The 15,984-nt window shown below is 31.9% G+C and overlaps 9 protein-coding genes across 9 annotated transcripts; 5 read left to right on the forward strand and 4 right to left on the reverse strand.

Annotated features, from left to right (window-relative positions):
* Positions 1–445: 445 nt before the first annotated feature.
* On the forward strand, positions 446–1,753 carry MET7 (tetrahydrofolate synthase; the record flags this gene model as incomplete). The annotated part of the gene is made up of 1 exon (XM_011276879.1): positions 446–1,753. The coding sequence occupies one exon, from the start codon at positions 446–448 to the stop codon at positions 1,751–1,753; it is 1,308 nt and encodes a 435-aa protein (XP_011275181.1).
* A 232-nt stretch (positions 1,754–1,985) lies between these two features.
* Positions 1,986–2,612, forward strand: HNT3 (DNA 5'-adenosine monophosphate hydrolase; the record flags this gene model as incomplete). The annotated part of the gene is made up of 1 exon (XM_011276880.1): positions 1,986–2,612. The coding sequence occupies one exon, from the start codon at positions 1,986–1,988 to the stop codon at positions 2,610–2,612; it is 627 nt and encodes a 208-aa protein (XP_011275182.1).
* A 91-nt stretch (positions 2,613–2,703) lies between these two features.
* Positions 2,704–3,960, reverse strand: RPT4 (proteasome regulatory particle base subunit RPT4; the record flags this gene model as incomplete). The annotated part of the gene is made up of 1 exon (XM_011276881.1): positions 2,704–3,960. One exon carries the CDS (start codon positions 3,958–3,960, stop codon positions 2,704–2,706), a length of 1,257 nt encoding a protein of 418 aa, XP_011275183.1.
* Positions 3,961–4,349: 389 nt separating this feature from the next.
* GCD1 (translation initiation factor eIF2B subunit gamma) lies at positions 4,350–5,654 on the forward strand (the record flags this gene model as incomplete). The annotated part of the gene is made up of 1 exon (XM_011276882.1): positions 4,350–5,654. The coding sequence occupies one exon, from the start codon at positions 4,350–4,352 to the stop codon at positions 5,652–5,654; it is 1,305 nt and encodes a 434-aa protein (XP_011275184.1).
* Positions 5,655–5,980: 326 nt separating this feature from the next.
* CDC60 (leucine--tRNA ligase CDC60) lies at positions 5,981–9,429 on the forward strand (the record flags this gene model as incomplete). Its single annotated transcript, XM_011276883.1, has 2 exons — positions 5,981–6,017; positions 6,227–9,429. 2 exons carry the CDS (start codon positions 5,981–5,983, stop codon positions 9,427–9,429), a joined length of 3,240 nt encoding a protein of 1,079 aa, XP_011275185.1.
* Positions 9,430–9,748: 319 nt separating this feature from the next.
* Positions 9,749–10,717, reverse strand: ENV9 (Env9p; the record flags this gene model as incomplete). Its single annotated transcript, XM_011276884.1, has 1 exon — positions 9,749–10,717. One exon carries the CDS (start codon positions 10,715–10,717, stop codon positions 9,749–9,751), a length of 969 nt encoding a protein of 322 aa, XP_011275186.1.
* A 356-nt stretch (positions 10,718–11,073) lies between these two features.
* Positions 11,074–11,991, reverse strand: MRPL40 (mitochondrial 54S ribosomal protein uL24m MRPL40; the record flags this gene model as incomplete). The annotated part of the gene is made up of 1 exon (XM_011276885.1): positions 11,074–11,991. The coding sequence occupies one exon, from the start codon at positions 11,989–11,991 to the stop codon at positions 11,074–11,076; it is 918 nt and encodes a 305-aa protein (XP_011275187.1).
* Positions 11,992–12,394: 403 nt separating this feature from the next.
* CDC31 (centrin) lies at positions 12,395–12,998 on the reverse strand (the record flags this gene model as incomplete). The annotated part of the gene is made up of 2 exons (XM_011276886.1): positions 12,395–12,606; positions 12,854–12,998. 2 exons carry the CDS (start codon positions 12,996–12,998, stop codon positions 12,395–12,397), a joined length of 357 nt encoding a protein of 118 aa, XP_011275188.1.
* Positions 12,999–13,217: 219 nt separating this feature from the next.
* Positions 13,218–15,929, forward strand: NIP100 (Nip100p; the record flags this gene model as incomplete). The annotated part of the gene is made up of 1 exon (XM_011276887.1): positions 13,218–15,929. One exon carries the CDS (start codon positions 13,218–13,220, stop codon positions 15,927–15,929), a length of 2,712 nt encoding a protein of 903 aa, XP_011275189.1.
* Between the last annotated feature and the right edge of the window lie 55 nt (positions 15,930–15,984).

Below are 15,984 nucleotides of genomic sequence, written 5' to 3' on the forward strand. Positions count from 1 at the left end.
CACTGTCCACCAGGGAAACCTCAATAAACACGTCCAACTCAGCGTAAACCTGTCAAACTGAGAAGCGAAGAGCTCAAAATTTCGAGTTGTTTTATGTGATGAAATCAAAACGTCAAAATTAATGCGCGGATTATGTCAGCATATCGTCAGATCTTGCAAAATTATAACCTCCATTTTGAACCAACCATCACCAAGTTCTCACTTGACGACTGGCTAGATTATTGGTGATCTTGTGCTCTTGATGTCCTCAGAAGGTAACATGGCAATGCGTCGCACATACACAGTGGGTATATTCTTTTGGAAGTCTTAGAGCTATATTCTCCATAGGATTGAGAGATCAATGACTAACAAACATCTTTAGGATGCGATCAACGCATTGAACTCACTTCAATCAAACTTTGCCACTATAGAGGCCATAAGGAAATCAGGTATCAACAAAAATGCTATGGCAATGCCTGAGATGCTGGAATGGACAAGAAGAATTGGTTACAAGGCTTCAGATTTCAACAAATTGAACATAATCCATGTCACTGGTACCAAAGGTAAAGGTTCAACATGTGCATTTACACAATCCATCTTGATGCAATACCAAAAAGAGATCCCAAAGATTGGTTTATATACATCTCCTCATTTGAAATCTGTTCGTGAAAGAATAAGAATTAATGGTCAACCAATTGCAGAAGAATTATTCACTAAGTATTTTTTCGAAGTTTGGGATAGTTTATCATCATCACAATCAAATGAAACAGAATTCCCACATATGGGATCAGATATCAAACCAATGTATTTCAAGTATTTGACTCTGTTATCGTTCCATGTATTCATGAAAGAAGGCGTTAATACTGCCATCTATGAAGTTGGTGTTGGTGGTGAATTTGATTCAACAAATATAATCGAACAGCCAACAGCTGCTGGTGTTTCAGCTTTAGGTATTGATCATACTTTCATGTTAGGTAACACAATCACTGAAATTGCATGGAATAAAGGTGGTATCTTCAAAAAAGGTGCTAAAGCATTCAGTGTCTCCCAAGAAGCTGATGCTATGAAAGTCCTGGAGGAAAGAGCCACCGAAAGAAATACAGAATTAACTGTTGTTGATGAAGATGCTGTTAATGGTTACAAAATTGGTATTCCAGGTACTTTCCAAAGACAAAATGCTGCATTGGCCGTCGCATTGTCAACTGAACATTTGAAAAAATTGAATATTGAAGTTGATGACTCAAAAACTTCAAAAGGTTTGGAAACAACATTTTGGCCAGGTAGATGTCAAATCATCAAGGAAGATAAAATTAATTGGTACATTGATGGTGCTCATACAAAAGAAAGTGTTGACGCTTCAAGTGGCTGGTTCAAGAGCGTTACAGATCCAAAGAGAAAAAGAGTTTTGTTATTCAATCAACAAACTAGGGATGCTAATGCGTTAGTAACCCGTTTATTTGATGGTGTTTCACCATTGAAGTTTGATGAAGTCATTTTCACTACAAATGTTACATGGTCTTCAGGTAAATATTCAGCAGATTTAGTCTCAATGAATACTTCTAAAGATGCAGTTGATAAATTAGAAGTTCAAAAGGAATTGGCTGATGAATGGGCTAAATTAGATCCAAAGTCCAACAGAAATGTATTCCATGATATTGAGTCAAGTATCAAATATATAAGATCATTAGAGGACCAAAATTTGGATGTCTTTGTATGTGGTTCTTTACATCTTGTTGGTGGATTTTTGGTTGTTTTAGAAGGGGAAGATGCCTAGATTGGTTTTGAATATATATAGATTTTGTGATAGAAGTAATCAATATGATCATTTGGAAACAAAGTTGTAGGGCTAGTTAAGTCATTGTAGTTCATGGTGGATTGTTGATTAAAAATTTATACTGTTGAATAGCCAATAATGAAAAATTGTCGCGCGCGTATAAAGTTTACTGTCATCACAATATTAATATGAACTACCAATACTAATTCCATCATTACCAAATAGCCTAGCTATGAGTTTCAGATACGCATTAGAAAACTATATTAAGAATCCAAGCTTTGAAAAAGAAGCAAGAGTGTATGAAGATGATAAATTTGTTGTGATCAAAGACGGTTTCCCTAAAGCTACAATTCATTACTTGATCTTACCAAAGGACTTGAAAATCTCCAAACAAAACCCATTAACTGTTTTTAAGAACAAAGAGTTGAGGGAAGATACTTCTAAAATAATATCCCAAATCAGAGAGAAAATTTTGAAAAGACTACGGGATGAATTTAACATAGAAGAAGATGAAGATTTCATACAAGTCGGAGTTCATAGTGTTCCTTCAATGAATAATTTACACGTTCATTTAGTAACTAGAGACTTCAATTCTGAGAGACTGAAACACAAACAACATTATAATTCATTCACAACCAAATTCTTTGTCAATTTTGAAGATTTACCCTTAAGAGATGGAGATGAAAGGCTTGATGCTGATACAATGGAAAAGGTAAAGAAGACATCTGATCAGATTTGTGTTTATTGTGGAAAAAATTACAAAAACAAGTTTGCAGAATTGAAAAAACATCTTACTCAAGAGTTTAATGATAAGTACAAGAATAAAAAGAGAAAAATTGAAGTGATTGAAATTGATTAATTTATGAATTTCAATGTTTAATATACAAATGAGTCAAAACAGAAAATTAATTTATATTTTGTATGCAGATTTATTAATGACTGAAGTTTAATCATAATTTTTCATATTCTAATCTACCTTCCAACTTCTTGGTTTCTGCAACCTTTCTAACAGCTTTTAATAAATCATTTTGCACGATATAGTCACGATCAGCTCTAATAGCAAAGAAACCAGCTTCTGTAACAACGTTTCTAATATCAGCACCATTGAATCCATCACTCATTTTAACAACGGCTTCGAAATCAAATTCACCTTGTTTTGAAATCTTTTCAGTATGAATTTTGAAAACTTCTAATCTACCAGCTTCATTTGGTAACGGAATTTCAATCTTTCTATCTAATCTACCAGCTCTTAATAAAGCAGGATCTAAAGTATCTGGTCTATTTGTAGCCATAATAACTTTAGTTTGACCCAAATAATCGAAACCATCCATTTGATTTAATAATTCCATTAATGTACGTTGGATTTCACGATCAGCTGAGGTACCTTCACTGAAACGACGACCACCAATAGCATCAATTTCATCCATAAAAATAATACATGGTTCATGTTCTTTAGCATAACTAAACATTTCTCTAATTAATCTTGCAGATTCACCAATATATTTATCCACAATAGCGGATGCTGGTGAAAAAATGAAGTTGGCACCAATAGTAGCAGCAACAGCTTTAGCTAAAAGTGTTTTACCAGTACCTGGTGGACCATATAACAAGACACCTTTTGGTGGTTTAATACCAACTCTTTGGAATAATTCTGGATTTTTCAATGGTAATTCAATAACTTCTCTCAATTCTCTAATTTGTTCACCAAGACCACCAACAGTACCGAATGAAACTTCTTCTGGTTTAAATGTAGTCATGTTATAAACCAATGGATCAACTTCTCTTGGTAAGATTCTCATGATTGTTAAAGTGGTCATATCTAATGCAACTCTAACACCTTGTTTCAATTTAGTTCTATCTATGGAATTTCTGCAATTAACAATATATCTTGGACCTGATGAAGCCTTAACAATGAATCTTTCCTCATCTAATTGTTTTAAAACTTCACCAACAACTTGACCAATACTTTGTAATGCTTTAATATCATCTTCTGTTTTGTCAAAATCTTTCTCTAGTCCCCGTATACTAAATCTTAATTCTTTGAGACGAGCATCCCATTGTCTATGTTCTAATAATTTATTTTTAAACTTTCCTAAAGCTCTATCTCTAGCTGGATCTTGAGATTCTTGTGTGTTTTCACCATTGTTATTATTGTTTGATGGATCAGCTCCTAAAGCTGCTAACAAAGGATCGTTTTCTTCACTCATTTTGAAGATTCAATTGTGTAATATTGTGTATATATTTGAATTGATAGTTTCAAAAATTGCAAATAAAGAAACAATTGAATGGAATGTGATTGAATTCTGTTAAACTTCAACCAGTTCTTTCAAGTTCAAGTGGCAATTTATCAAAAGTTCCCAAAATCTCGATCACCAAAATAAAATAGATCCGAGGGCTAAAGTTGTAGTCACATGACAAGAAATTTCGCGGCCTCGGAAATTCTTAGTTTAGCGCTGGAAAAAGATCAAATAAATTTTGAGTTCAGTCATGATGAGTATTTGGCTTTTGATAAAGTTTAGTTTTATTGCAATTGAACCACAAGTTTAGACAGTTTAATTAAGTTGTCGATATTTCATAACATAAACTGATATAGAATATGGAATTTCACGCTGTTATATGCTGTGGTAAAGGTGGAGGATTAAGTCCTCTATCTATGACCAGAGAAACTGGTATACCAAAAGCTTTACTACCGATTGGTAACAAACCAATGATTGAATATGTTTTAGAATGGTGTGACAAAGCTCCATTTGGTACAGTATCTGTTGTTGGTGATTCAGAAAGTAATGTTGAAATCACATCGGTTGTTGAAGCTTACAAGACAAAAAGACCAAAAAACATACATAGTCATATAAATATTGTCAAATTCGATGGTGATGCTACTGGTGGTATATTAAGTGAATTTATTGAAAAAGCAAATCATTCAAATTTGATATTTTTACCATGTGATTTCGTCACAGACTTACCACCACAGGTGCTAATTGAAGAATTTAGAAACAGAAATGATGAAGATATTGCAATGTCAGTTCATTACCATAACAAGTTTGAAAGTATAGACAAAAAGAATCTGACCAATTATTACACAGTTTACTCAGATGATGATCATTTATTAGATATATATGCAAAAGATTCTGTGGAAGCTTCAAAGTTCTTGGAAATTAGAACTCAAATGATTTGGAGATACCCTAATTCAAATGTTTCAACAAAATTATTAGATTCATTCATATACTTCTTTTCAACTGAAGCTATCAATGCAGTTCAAGAAGAAACTGAAGATTACAAAACAAAATCATTAACTAAGATACTTCGAGACTTGGCCCGTCGTTCTTGGAGACACTCAAAACCAAAAGGAACAGTTAGTTTATTGAATTTACCATCCCAATGTACTTTTGTTAGAGCTGATAATTTACCAGCTTATATGGAAGCTAACCGTTACATCATGAGACTGAAAGCAAAAGCACAACAACAACCACCACAAGCTAAAGAAAAAGGTGCTGCTACAATCGGTGCAGATTCTGTTGTTGGTGAAAATACAACATTAGGTGAACGTACAAGTGTCAAGAAGACAGTTGTTGGTAAGCACGCAAAGATTGGTAAACGTGTTCGTCTTACTGGATCTGTTATTTTGGATGGTGTGCAATTGGAAGATGATGTTGTCTTGGAAAATTGTATTGTTGGTAAAGGTGCCATTATTCATGCTAAATCTAAATTGGTAAACTGTAACATTGAAGGTAGTTATAGTGTTAGCAAAGGATCCAATATCAAAGGTGAAACATTAACTAACTTGTTTATTGAAGGACAAGAAGAATCATCATCTGAATCTGAAAGTGATTCTGAAGATTATGATAGTTATGAAGACGATTTCGAAGATGATTTCGAAGATGATGGTCTTTTCGAACGTTAAACTGTTTATGAATATAGATTTAATGTACAAATATTAGCATAAAGTGAACAACTCAATTCTTAAATATACAACTCAGTAAATTGACGCATTTTTCTGTTGAACTCCATATAATTCTCTATGTGTCTGCGGCCCTTACGACGTCTTCCATAGTTAAGAACGTAACCCGGCCCGTTTCCGGCACTAATATTTGAGATCTTTTTTTCGTTAATTAGAAAATTTGAAATTATGTGACTAAATTGAGCGAACAGAGATTATTTTGATCTTGATTTGATTTACTTTCATATCAAACATCAATAGCATTAGATTAGCTTATCATATCATCCAATATGGCTGACGCTAAGACAATTGTTCTTGAAAATGTGAGTAATTATTTATTTGTGTGTGTGTGTTGAAGTGATTGATGTCTTTTTTTTTTGAAAGTTTTTTTAGAAAAAATGCCCAAAGGTTGTATGATGGCCTTTACAAATCATTGATTTTATCATGAAAGAAACATCAACTTCAACACTTTGTCATAACTTGCAGAATACTAACATTACTGCTTCAATAGACCAAGAGAAGAGATGTCTTAACAGACATTGAAAAAAAATACCAACAAGTTTGGGCGGATGAAAAATTATTCGAACAAGATGCTCCATCATTAGAACAAGAAAATGTTGAAATTGACATTGAAGAATTACATGCTAAATACCCTAAATTCATGAGTTCCATGGCTTATCCATACATGAACGGTGTTTTACACGCTGGTCATTGTTTCACATTATCTAAAGTTGAATTCAGTGTTGGTTTTGAACGTATGAGAGGTAAAAGAGCTCTTTTCCCGCTAGGTTTCCATTGTACAGGTATGCCAATTGCTGCTTGTGCTGATAAATTAGCTCGTGAAGCTGAACAATTTGGTGAAGATTACTTAGGTGCCCCACCAGCTGATGAAGATGAAGAACCAGCTGCACCAAAAGAACAAGCTAAATCTGAAGATTTAACTAAATTTAAAGCTAAGAAATCAAAAGCTGCTGCTAAACAAGGTCGTGGTAAATTCCAATTTGAAATTATGTTACAATTAGGTATCAAAAGAGAAGATGTTATCAAATTTGCTGATGCCAACTATTGGTTAGAATATTTTCCACCTTTATGTAAAAAAGATTGTGACAGTTTTGGTGCTCGTATCGATTGGCGTCGTTCTATGATCACAACTGATGTTAACCCATACTATGATCAATTCGTTAAATGGCAAGTTACCAGATTAAAGGATATCGGTAGAATAAAGTTTGGTGAAAGATACACTATTTACTCTGAAAAAGATGGTCAAGCTTGTATGGATCATGATAGACAATCTGGTGAAGGTGTCACTCCACAAGAATACACTGGTATCAAAATTGAAATCACAGAATTTGCTGACCCAACAGTTACTGAAAACTTGGACAAATCTAAAAAAGTTTACTTAATTGCTGCTACTTTAAGACCAGAAACTATGTACGGTCAAACTTGTTGTTTTGTTTCACCAAAAATTGATTATGGTATTTATGATAATGGTGATGCTTATTTCATCACAACTGAACGTGCTTACAAAAACATGAGTTTCCAAAAATTAACTCCAAAACGTGCTGATTACAAAGCTACAGCCATTGTTAACGGTTTGAAATTAATTGGATCTAAAATTTCAGCTCCATTATCTGTTTACAAAGAATTAAGAGTTTTACCTATGGAAACTGTTCTGGCTACTAAAGGTACTGGTGTTGTTACTTGTGTTCCATCAGATTCTCCAGATGATTACATTACCACCAGAGATTTACAAAACAAACCAGAATATTATGGTATTGAAAAAGAATGGGTTCAAGAACCAGTTGCATTAATTCATACTGAAAAGTACGGTGATAAATGTGCTGAATTCTTATGTAACGAATTGAAAATTCAATCACCAAAAGATGCTGTTCAATTAGCCAAAGCTAAAGAAGCTGCTTACAAAGAAGGTTACTACAATGGTACTTTATTATACGGCCCATACAAAGGTGAAAAAGTTGAAGTTGCTAAACCAAAAGTTAAAGCTGATTTAATTGCTGCAGGTGAAGCTTTCGCTTACAACGAACCAGAAGGTCAAGTTATCTCACGTTCAGGTGATCAATGTATTGTTTCATTAGAAGATCAATGGTATGTTGATTATGGTGAAGAATCATGGAAAGCTGAAGCTTTAGAAGCTTTACACAACATGAACACTTTCACTACTGAAACCAGAAATGCATTTGAAGGTGTTTTAGATTGGTTAAACAACTGGGCTGTTTCACGTTCATACGGTTTAGGTACCAAATTACCATGGGATGAAAAATATTTGGTTGAATCATTATCAGATTCTACAATTTATCAATCATTCTATACTATTGCTCATTTATTACATAAAGATTTCTATGGTAGAGAAATTGGTGAATTAGGTATCAAAGCTGATCAATTAACTAGTGATGTATTTGATTACATTTTCTTAAGAAAAGATGATATCAAAACTGATATTCCAATTGAACATTTACAACGTTTAAGAAGAGAATTTGAATATTTCTATCCATTAGATGTTTCAATTTCTGGTAAAGATTTAATTCCAAACCATTTGACTTTCTTTATCTATACTCATACTGCTATTTTCCCAAAAAGATTATGGCCAAAGGGTATCCGTGCTAACGGTCATTTAATGTTGAACAACAACAAGATGTCTAAATCAACTGGTAACTTTATGACTTTAGAACAAATTGTTGAAAAATTCGGTGCTGATGCTTCACGTATTGCTTTAGCTGATGCTGGTGATAGTGTTGAAGATGCCAACTTTGAAGAATCAAGTGCTAATGCTGCTATTTTAAGATTAACCACTTTGAAAGAATGGTCAGAAGAAACCATTAAGAACATTGATTCTTTCAGAACTGGTGAATTCAACTTCTTTGATATTGCATTTGAAAATGAATTGAATGATTTAATTGAACAAACTTATAAACAATATGATGAAAGTAACTATAAAGCTGCTTTGAAATATGGTTTATTCGATTTCCAAACTGCTCGTGATTATTATCGTGAAACTTCAGATGTTATGCATCGTGATTTAGTTTCTCGTTATATTGAAACTCAAGCTTTATTATTAACTCCAATTGCTCCACATTTTGCTGAATACATTTATCGTGATGTTTTAGGTCATAAGACTACAGTTCAAGATGCTAAATTCCCAAGAGCTAATAAACCAGTTGATTTATCAATTTCTGAATCATTAGAATACATTCGTTACTTGAACCGTTCAATTCGTGAAACTGAAGGTGCTCTGTTAAAGAAAAAGAAAGGTAAACCAAGTGAACTTGATGCTTCAAAACCAGTTAAATTAACTATTTTTGTTTCTGAATCATTCCCAGAATGGCAAAACAATTATATTGAATTAGTTCGTGAACTGTTTGAAAGACAATCATTAAATGATAACAGTGTTATCAAGGAAAAAGTTGGTAAAGATATGAAACGTGCCATGCCTTTCATTAGTAATTTGAAACAACGTTTAACTAAAGAATCTCCACAAGTTGTTTTCAACAGAGAATTAAACTTTAGTGAAGTTGAAACTATTAAAAAGGCTTATGATAATATCAAACGTGCTGCTTCTCTGGTTAAAACTGAACAAGTTCAAATTATTTCATTCAAGAATGGTGCTAAAGTTGGTAAAGATATTTTCACTGGTGAAGAAATTCCAATTTTAATCACTGGTAAAATCATTGATAGTGCTGTCCCAGGTCAACCAGGTCTGCTGATGAATAACATTGAATAAGTTTTTTAAACTTAATTCTTTTTTGCAAGCTACCGATAAATTGTTTGTGCTATAGATTTTTTTAATTTTCGTTTTGCTTATAGAAAGGTTGTTGAAAAGCAAAAAAAAAAAATAATTTTGTATAAAGGCTACATAGTATTTTCATGAATAGAATGAATTTATAAAATTAAAGTTTTCGAAATGTAGTTATATAACATATTAAGACTAGAATGCAAAAAGAATAAATGAAATGATGTTAAATTTGCAATGATGAAATGCAACTTATAATGATTAGTAGAAAACATAATTTTTAAAGGAAGGAAATAAATAATATAATAATTTAACTTAAATCTTCAAACCCACGATTTCGTAATTCTCTAACTGTCCAAACCCAATTTGAAGCAGCATAATTTATATTTGAAGCAACACGACTTGGTTGAGAAATTTTACCACCAAATTTAAAATAACTTCCATTTTCTTCAAGTAAAGTTTCAGGTGATAAAGCACATTTTAAAGTTGCATAACTTCCTTCTTCATTTGAACAACCAAAGAAATAACCAAATACTTGGAAAAATAACCAAAAAAACACACCAAATATAGGTAATCTAGTCCAATAACTAAATAAGTTTGTATTCATAACAAATCCTGGATGTACCGAATATGAATGAATTTCAGGATGTTTCAAAGATAATAATTTCATATATTGAATACCTGATGTTTTAGCCATTGCATATCTAAACCAAGTGAAAATGATGTTTGGTTTATAATTAAAAGTCCAGCTTCTATCAAATGGCGTTACTTCAAAATGATGACCCACAGATGATACAAATATTATTCTTCCTTGTATTAACGGTAATATTCTTTGAGTTAAAAGAAAATGAGAAATATAGTTTGTTTGGAATTGAATTTCAAAATTATCTTTTGTAAGACCATAGGGAAGAGCCATAACACCAGCGTTTAATATCAATAAATCAATTCTTGGTTCTGTAGCATTCATCACAATAGCAGCTTCTTCAACGGATTTTAAACTGAGTAAATCAATTTCCACAAACCGTAGTTCACCAAGAAACCTTTGATTTAAATCTTCTTCTATAACAGCGCTTCTTCTTTTATTAGCTTCTTCTTCAATCTCTTTGATACATTTACTAACTCTGGTAAAGCTTCTACCGCCAATATAAACAACGTAACCATGCAAATACAAGTGAAGTACTGTGAACCAGCCTATCCCACTGTTCCCTCCAGTGACCAAAGCGACTCTGCGCTCCTCGTTTGGATTCACGTATGGAAGCTCATCTGGGTTGAAATCCATCTTTCCTTTGGTCTTTGTATCAAAAGTTGGTGATGTTTATCAGTTTACCGCTGAGTTGAAGTTTGCAGTTTCTCATTATGTGCTTCAATTTTTGGTTTTTTTTTCCTTTCTACAATGAGATGTTTTTCATCGTAGATCTAATGAGATATATAACGAACAGCCTGCAATTCGCAACGTTTGGGACCATCTTTTACTGGCAACGGATTAGGAAAGTCAAAACTAGATATGACTTATGGTATTATAGGAGTTCAAAGTTACCTTTTCCCTACATTCTACACTTAAAGATTGAATATTTCCAATGCTATTTATATCCTATATACAATAAACTTCATACAACGTATCTCTTAATTTCTATCTTACAAAAATCTTTTGGTCGATAGCTTAGCAGCTTCTTCCAATTGTTTAGCTTTAACTTTTTCATGTTCTCTAATCTTTTCACCCAAGAATGTCTTCATTTCATCAGTAATGTTATACTTAGGTAATTTCTTCAATTCTTCTCTTTCAGCCAAGTATGCTTTCTTAGTTTCTGATAATGGCATCTTTGGTGGTGTTAATTTCTTAGCTTCTAATTTAGTTAATTTAGTACGTTTATGTTTAGAATATGGGTTTCTTAATGTGAGTAAAGCAGCTTCAGGAATTGAATTTCTAACTGCTGATTCAATGAAATGTGTACGTTCTCTAACAACATCAACTGGTGTACTTAAAGCATCATCTTCAATTGGTTCTGGTCTTGGGTATGGAATCACTAAATCTTCTTGACCTGCAACACATCTATATTTTAAAACTTTTTTATAATCTTCATCATAATATTTACCAATAAATTTTAAATTATCAACTGCAACTGTTTTAGTTAAACCAGTTTTTTCATCATCTATTTCAGCAATTAATCTTAAATTATCTTGATGCACAGCTTTTGGGAATGTAATCACATGAGAAGTTTGTTCATCTTGCCATAATTCTTTTGGAACTGCAACTGTACTTGTTGGTCCATTTTCATCTAATATATAACCTTTACCTTCAACATGACGAGAAACTTTACAAATATTACCTTGTTTTGGACCTTTAATAATCATGACTCTATCACCAATTAAATATTTTAATTTTTCAAATTCTTTTGGAACTGAATTATCTTCTTGAAGATCTAATTTAAAAGGACTTCTCATAAAATGTGGTTGACCTTGACGATATTTCTTTTCATATCTAGTCATTAATGACTTAGGAAGTCTTTTGATATCAAACTTGAATCTTTCACCAACTTTGGATAAGAAAGACATGATGAAGGATCAATAATTTTTATGAATGGATTCAAAGATCTAATACTCAAGAGTCTTAATATTCTAAACCATAATAAAGCTTATATGAATTTTTCATTCGATCAATATCCACTGAAAAAAAAACCGAGTCGCGAAAAATACTAAAAAATGTACTGGGATTATGTAATTTATGAGTAATCACTATACAAACGATGAAGAGCGGGTAATTTACCATACTTTAATTATAATAATAATTATTATTATTATTATCATTTAATTCACATAAATCACAAATTGTTCAATTAAAATAGTATACAAATTAGCTTCTTTTTATCCACTAGTATTAGTTATCAGTACATATACTGATAAATTCTTCTTCATTGACTAGGGAAATACCCTGTTAGTAAAACATTCTTTTCAAATCTCATTCTAAATTATACTCACTTTCTCCATCATTATCTAAATCAAATTCATCAATCATTGCTCTTAGTTCTTCATCTGTCAAGTTTTCACCTAATTCTTTAGCTACTCTCCGTAGATTACGAAGACTGATTTTACCTGTGTTGTCATCATCAAATAATCTAAAAGCACGACGAATTTCTTCCAATGGATCTCTATTCAAAACTTTTTCACCCACTGTTCATTTGTTAGCTGAATCCTAATTTTAAATCATCCACATAATACTCACTTATAGCAAAGAAATCTTCATAATGCATTTGGTTTCTATCATCTCTGTCAAATTCATGTATAAGTTCCAAAACTTCTTGTTTAGTATAATCAAAACCTAAAGCTCTGATAGCAACCTAAAATATCTGTTAGTTTCAATAACCACCAATCCATAAACTTTAAAAACTCACCTTTAACTCATGATAATCCAAATAACCGTCATTGTTCATATCAAATAAATTGAATGCTTCTCTGATCTCTTGCTTCTGTTCTTCCAACAACTCTTTCTTCAATTGTGATGGAGCGCGCAACGAAGCTGTACCGGCTGTCTGTGTAGCACCAACTCTTCTTGGAAGGGACATCTTTGATTGATTTCAAATGGTGTTTTTTCTCGTTGATGTCTTTGTGAATGTTTGTGATTTAAAACGCGTTTTATGCTTTTTTTTTATTAAATGCGAATTTTGGCGTGGCCCATGTCATGATTTTGATTAAAATGTAAACAATTAGATACTTAAATACGAAAAGTTTGGTTTTGCAATTGAAATCATCAGATCTTTCATTTATTAGTTTGTGCTGTGTCAATGGTGGTATCTGTTGGAGCCAAGGTTAAATTCAAAGGTGATCTCGGTGTGGTACGGTATGCTGGGGAGACGCATTTTGCCCCTGGTGTTTGGGTAGGTGTTGAATTACTAGATCAACCAAATGGGAAGAATGATGGTTCGGTTAATGGTGAAAGATATTTCCAATGTGAAGATAAATATGGGATATTTGTGAGGGAGCATCTGGTAGATGTGTTGGAAGCAAGACCATTGAGTCCAATCAAAGTGAATAAGACAAGGGCTAGTTTACCAAATGATCCAACTCATAGAAAAACGTCATCATCATCAACAAGATTATCATCTGCTATGTCATCTAGAACACCTTCAAGGGCAAGTGAAGGTGGATCAAATGATTCTAATTCAGAATCTTTAAGATTACGGAATATCATACAGAAATTACAAGATAAATTACAAGTTATGAAATCAGATCTTGATATTCTACGATCTCAATTACATCTGGTTGAAGCTAAAAATATTGAGTTAGAAGACACAATAAATAAGAATAAAGAAGATTTTGAAATATCAGCAGTTGATAGGGAAACGTTGGAGGAACAAAATGTACTTTTGAAAGAAGAGATTGAATCCTTAAGAGAGCAAAATAGTAAAATACGTGAACAAATTAAAAGTTTAGATAAAGAAGCTAAATCATCTAACAATCCAAAACATCAAGATTTATTGAATGAATCTAAAGAATCTCTTATTGAAAGAAATTCGATGCTTGAAGATGCATTGGTAAAACTTAGAGATTATTCAAATAACCAGAAAACAACACTTCAACGGAAAATTGATGAACTTGAATCGACACTCGATCCATTAATGGATATAGAGGAAAAATATGAAGAAACTTCAATCAAATTAATTGATGCTGAAACTACAATCTCAGATTTGAAACTTCATATTGAAACTTCAATACATTCAACAGAGATCATTGACACCTTAACAAATGAAAATAACTCATTGACTGAGGAAAATGAAAAATTGAAATCAACTATACAAGAATTGGAAGAATTAAGAAGAGTTGGAGAAGAACTTGAGAGTTTCCATATTGAAAATACAAGTAACTTACAAAAAGAAATTGATCAATTAAAAGAAAATTTTGAAAAACAAACCATTGGTGTTCAAGATCTTCAAGAATCTCAAGAAGAACTCAAGGCTAAAACAATTGAATTAGAAAAAATCAATGAGGCATTAAAACAAACTACAAATGGATCATCTGTGAAATCTAAAGAGTCAAATAACAACAGTAACACCAATGATTTAAATAAAAAAGCTATACAATTAAAGAATGATTTATTACTTGCAGAATTGGAATATAGAAAGCAATACATAATCTTCATAGAAGATACTTATGGTAAATCAGATACAACAACGCACCAAAATGAAGTCTTACGTTTGAAATCATATGTCGAGACTTATAAACTTTTAGCTCAATATCCAAACACTGAATCATCTGATTTATTTGTTAACGTCCTTGGTATTAAATTAAAATATCAATTATTGTTGTTTGCAGAAGATCTTGAACTATTAGCATCAATTCATCAATATGCACAATCATTTACTAGTTTAGATCTTGAGGAACTTTCATCCAAGACAGAATCATTAATTGAATTAGTGAAAGAACAAGCTTTCAGAGGTTTACCTAATTTCAAAGAATTGAGAGATTCTTTATTCAATCAATTATCTAATGTAACATCATCATTTTCAAATTATTTCCAAGGTAAATGTGAAATTAAACAAGAGTTAGAAACTGTCAACACAATTTTGAATGTTTTAGGTCTCATAAATGATGATGAAATATCTCGTAGATTTTCAATACCCAAAGGCTCATTAAGTAAATTATATCAAGTTAATAACACAAGGAAACAAAAATTGGAAACAAGTTTAGAAAGACTTCAAATGCAAGAGGGAGAAGACCTTAAAGAAATCACCAAGATCGAGATAATAAGCTTCCAAGATCAACTAGAAGGATTTCTAAAACATTTATCTCAACTCCTAGCTACAAATACTTCAGATAGTTTACACCAAAAAATCGATACACTCTTAGAATTTACAACTAATCATGTTGATGATCTATTGAACTGGGAATGGGAACAACCTGATAAACAAACATGGGTTTTAAAAGAAGTTAAAACAAAATTAATTGATACCAAGGAAATGAGTTCATTACAACTAGATTTATCGAATGCACAAGAGCTTGGATCCAAAAAGGATAAACAAATTGAAGAATTGACTTTGAAAATTAATGTCTTAAGCTCAAGATTGAACATAAGTAAAGATACAGAATCCCAATTAAGAAAATTAAAAAATGAAGTATCAAATTTGAATGAACTTAATGAAGAATTAAATGGTAAAGTTTTCAATTTAACAGAATCCAATGAAAAAATGTCTAAAGATTTACAAAAAGCTAAAACCAATTCATTGCTATACAATTCACAATTTGAATCACTCTATGAACAAAAACAATATACTGATAGGGCTGAATTAGTCTCTGAATTACATGATTTACGAAATGTTGTTAAACTTTTAACTAAAAGAAAACAAAAACAAGAAAATAGAAACTGGTTAAGAATTGAATTCCCAAAATTCAATCCTTATGAAAAGACACAAGCTGATGAATTAAGAAATATTGGAAAAGATTTACAACGTGCAGTTAATAATGCAAAACTTTATTCAATAACTGATGGTGCTAAATGAGTTTTTGAAAAAAGTTCTCTTTCATGGTTTTCATCTTTTGGTTTTTTCCTCATTA

This window comes from Wickerhamomyces ciferrii, contig 00058 (genome assembly GCF_000313485.1).
Source record: "Wickerhamomyces ciferrii WGS project CAIF00000000 data, strain NRRL Y-1031 F-60-10, contig 00058, whole genome shotgun sequence".
Lineage (NCBI taxonomy): Eukaryota > Fungi > Ascomycota > Saccharomycetes > Phaffomycetales > Wickerhamomycetaceae > Hansenula > Hansenula ciferrii.